At 46.5% G+C, this 4,293-nt stretch overlaps 1 protein-coding gene across 1 annotated transcript in view; it reads left to right on the plus strand.

The window, feature by feature from the left end:
- CLEC3B (C-type lectin domain family 3 member B) overlaps window positions 1-3,941 on the plus strand; it is an 8,068-nt gene extending 4,127 nt beyond the window's left edge. Inside the window, exons 2-3 of the mRNA XM_069088340.1 lie at window positions 753-851; window positions 3,370-3,941. Coding sequence (XP_068944441.1) covers window positions 753-851; window positions 3,370-3,770 — 500 coding nt within the window. The 3' untranslated portion in view covers window positions 3,771-3,941. The remainder of the gene's footprint in view (window positions 1-752; window positions 852-3,369) is intronic.
- The last annotated feature ends 352 nt before the right edge of the window (window positions 3,942-4,293 follow it).

Consider the following 4,293-nt stretch of genomic DNA (forward strand, 5'->3'; position numbering starts at 1 on the left):
AGAGAAGCTCTAGGTGGAATTTTCAGGTAGATATGGATTTGACTAGGCCTTTTTTCAAGGACAGAATCTCTAAAGTCCCTCCCAGCTCCAAATCCGACAATCACCTATAAGGTGATTGGAAACCATAGTTCAGGAATACATGTTTGGTATGGGAGACCCTATAATGGGATGAACAAAACAGCTCCCATATAGCAAGCTAACAGCTGAGTTCCAAAATCCATTTGTGGAAACATCTGTGCAAAGTATGGGTAAAACTGCCAGTTCCTGGTTAGCCTGATTAGTCATTTATGAAGGCAATTGGGTCATGGACAAACCTTGGTGAGAGATCCATCATCATTGTGGTAACTGTCCAACTACAGTCCCCAAGGCCATTTTGGGGGACAGCTTCCCATGCCCTAGTTCTCAGTCTGAGATGGCAGGGCCTTCTGCCCCCGCAACTCCCAACCCCAATCTGACACAATGAAACCCAACTCTCACAAATGGGTTATTTTGCTTTTCTGGAGCAGGTGAATAGCAAAGTCTCCTGCCGGGATGTAAACAATTCACATTTATACTAACTTGTGAAACCATAGTAACCGCAAATGGGAAGAGAAGGAGAGGGGGAAGGTGGAAGGACCATTGGGTGAGAAAGGAATTAGAAGGGTGGTGGTTGCTTATTATTTTCCCTCAGGGCCCTCATTGCTGAAACAAGTGGAAAGATTTTCCCATCCCTGCTAAGCTCCACAACTGTTATCTCTTGACTTGTTTCTCAGAGCCTGCAAATACCAAGATGATAGAAGAGATGAAGAGCCAGCTGGACAGCTTGGCCCAGGATGTGGCTTTATTAAAGGAGCAGCAGGCCCTCCAGACAGGTAAGAAAGTGCCCCCAGGAGCTGACAGGGACCACCTGGTCAATACACACTCTATCCATAGAAAGGGGATTGAGGCTAACAGACAGAGGCTCGCCCAGGGAGTTCCCCTCCAGCCAGCCACAGGATGAATCAATCAGAAAGAGTCACACTACAGAAAGCAGATACAAGTGGCTGCACTTGGCTAGCTCTGTAGCCAAATGAATTGGGCATTGGTGAAGTCATTCTTTCCAGGCCTGATTTTTTTTCCCTAATATTTTTATAGCCAAAACAACTCTTCTGTATTTTCCCCTTACTAGCTGGGGTTGGGCAGAAGGTAGGGCTGCCAGCTGGCTGGCAGGATTTTGTAGTTGCTTCTTACTGATGTGTCATACTATGGCTAGTTTAAAAAAATGTTTTATAGTCGGCAACCCCTAGCATGGGTGGAGGTGGAAAATTTACATGCTCTGCAGGAATAATGCTGAGCTGGGCCTCCAGAGCACACAGAGGGACAGGAGTTGTGCCTGCAGCACCTCAGGAGGCCTCCAGGCTAAGAGGGGAGGTAAGTCCAAGGAAGATGAACTCGATCAGCAGTGTTTGAGTAGGGAGAGAGAAATAAGTATGTTTGTAGGTCAGAGAACCTGACTCTGTTACTAACAGGCTGTGCCCTTGTGTGCTTGTTCAATTTATATGAACACTTTAGGGGCTGTGGGAAAAGGTTCAGGCAGGCCGTTAGGACACAAAGCATCCAAATACAATCATCTGGTGGCAGGTGTGTGGCAGGCAGGGAGAGCCAAGGAAGGGAACTTTGGCCAATGGAGACCATTGGGTCCCAGCTGCTGGATAGGGAAGGTCAGGTATCAGAGCCTCAGGCCTTGGCAGGAGGAGGAAGTGGGGCCTCTCTGGTACTTAGGAAAGGCAGCCTTCCATGAGCTTCCCACACCCACCTTCCCCAAGCTCTCTATAAGGGGTGTATGAGGGTGAGGGGGGAATTTACCTGTCACCTCCACTGCCCAGTGACCCAGGAAAACCCAAGAAGAAGTAATATCGTTTTACAGAAAGGAGAAGGCTTTCTCCATCAGGTGGCTCCAGATGGTCTCCTATTGCTAAAGTCATAAAACAAGGACAGTATAGAACAGCTGGGGAATCAGATGGAGAAAGCAAGCATGGGGGACTAAAGTATCCAGAAAATCCAGGAAGAGGCTGGTGTGTATAGAGTAGAGGCAGCCTCCTGCAAGAAAGTATTACAAGTCTCACAGAGGCCCCCAAACCAGCAAGCTTTCTGGATTTGCATAGCCTCTCTTTCCTCATCTTTAAAAGGAAGGGGTTGGACTAGAAATACTTGCTGCCCAATTGCCAATCCATGAATGAATGGACAAATGTATGGATGGAGAAATTTTTAAAAAAATGTATTAAGCTCTTGCTATGTGTTGGGCACTGTGCTAAGCACTAGGGGAAAATGTAAGTAATGTAAGACAGTTCTTGCCAGCAAGGAGCTTACATTAAAAAAGGAAAAAGGAAGACAGTACACATAGGGAATGGTGGCCAAGAAGGACTGTTTTGGACAGGGGAGTCAGAGGACTGATGATTGGAGTCACAGAGCAACTGATTAACAGGAATGGTAGTGGTGATTGTTCAGTATTAATTTCTATCGCTCTATAAACTTTTAATGCCAAAGGTTGTTACTTCAAAAAACCTACTAACTGAAAAAAATTCCTTCTTTTCTTCCTTCTCCCTGTCTGAGTCCTCCCACTGCTGATTCCCTGTGCCCTCTTGGTAGGGGCCCTTCCCTTGACCTCCCCTTCTCTCCCACCAACAGCTCCCCTAGAAGTGCAGAGAGCAAAGAATTCTGTAACAAATTAGATATCACAGTCTGTGGTATAATTTGGGTTGAGGAGCACTTAACTAGGAGATGTCTAAGTCTATTGAGGGACAGTGTGACACAGGGAATGTGAGACCATCTATTTTTCATCTGTTTACCTTCTGTCTCCATCTGTCTGTCTATCTGTCTGTCTACTCACCTACTACCTATGTACAGAACCCTTTTAGGTCTTCAGGGAGATCACAGAATTAGAGAATCTCGAATTTCAAGGAGTCTCAGTGATGATCAAATCCAATCCATACTAGACCAAGAATCCCCACTAAAATATTGATCCAGCCTTTTAGTTTAGTGATCCAGCCTTTTTAGATCTAGTGAAGATGAAACTGGTGATTGGACATTTTTGGACAAATCTTCTTGTTAGGAAATTTTGGCCTTATAACCTTAGTAAATCTGCCCCCCTTGCAACTTCTGCGCAGGACACTGAGTTCAGCCCTTTGGATTAAGCTGAACAAATCCAGTCTCTCTCCATATGACAACCCTTCGGTCCTCCAAGCACGCCTAACAGAAACCCTAGTATCCAAGTGACCCAAAGATGCCTTGCACATACATAGCAAGCACTAGACAAATAATTATTAAGTGAAGGAATTGACAGGCCTGCTAGCTGGGTGGGGTAGGTCTGGTTGATTTGAGGTATCTGAGAATCCATTTTTTTCTTCCTAGTTTGCCTAAAGGGCACCAAGATCCACCTGAAGTGCTTTCTGGCCTTCCCTCAGGCCAAGACCTATCATGAAGCGAGTGAAGACTGCATCTCTCGAGGGGGCACCCTCAGCACTCCACAGAATGGCGATGAGAACGACTCCCTTTATGAATACTTACGCAAGGGCATAGGCACCGAGGCAGAGATCTGGCTCGGCCTCAATGACATGGCATCTGAAGGCAACTGGGTGGACATGACGGGCAGTAAGATCAGCTACAAGAACTGGGAGACAGAGATCACCACCCAGCCAGATGGTGGGAAGGTGGAAAACTGTGCTGTCATGTCCGGGGTGGCTGCGGGCAAGTGGTTTGACAAACGGTGCAAAGAGCGGCTGCCCTTCATTTGCCAGTTTATGATTGTGTAGCTTCCTGGAACATCAGGGAGGGCAGGGGAAGAATGCAATGGAGGGAAAGAAAGAAATGATAACATGAATGCTGCTAAAATAGGCCTTGGGTAGCATGCTCAGCCCCAAGGAGACTCTAGGCTCAGTAGATGATCTATTTGCCAATAAAATCATTGCAGCTTGGTAAACCCACAGTTTGGTCCATGACTGGTTCTGGTGAATGGGGAGGCCAAATCCTAAAGAGGTGGAGAGGACACCTATTCCACTAAGTGGCAGAAGTCTCTATGCAGACCAAGTAGTGTGGTGGCCATGTTCCCTGCGCCCAAATTCAGGGTGTCTGGTCAGACAAAACCTATTCCTTTTTCAAAGTATGATTAAAAGTTCTCTCTGGACTTTCAATGCCATGTCCCTACCTTGGTAGCTTCTCTCCCTCCTTCAGCTTCCTTCTATGTGTTGTCATCCCCTGTTAGAAAATAAGCTTCCTGAGGGCAGGAACCATCTGCTTATATTTGTACTCCTAGCTCTTAGTGCAGTGCCTGGCACA

Source organism: Petaurus breviceps, unplaced genomic scaffold (genome assembly GCF_028583685.1).
Source record: "Petaurus breviceps papuanus isolate PSGF00001 unplaced genomic scaffold, PetGlider_PUasm1.0 185, whole genome shotgun sequence".
Taxonomy (NCBI): Eukaryota; Metazoa; Chordata; class Mammalia; order Diprotodontia; family Petauridae; genus Petaurus; species Petaurus breviceps.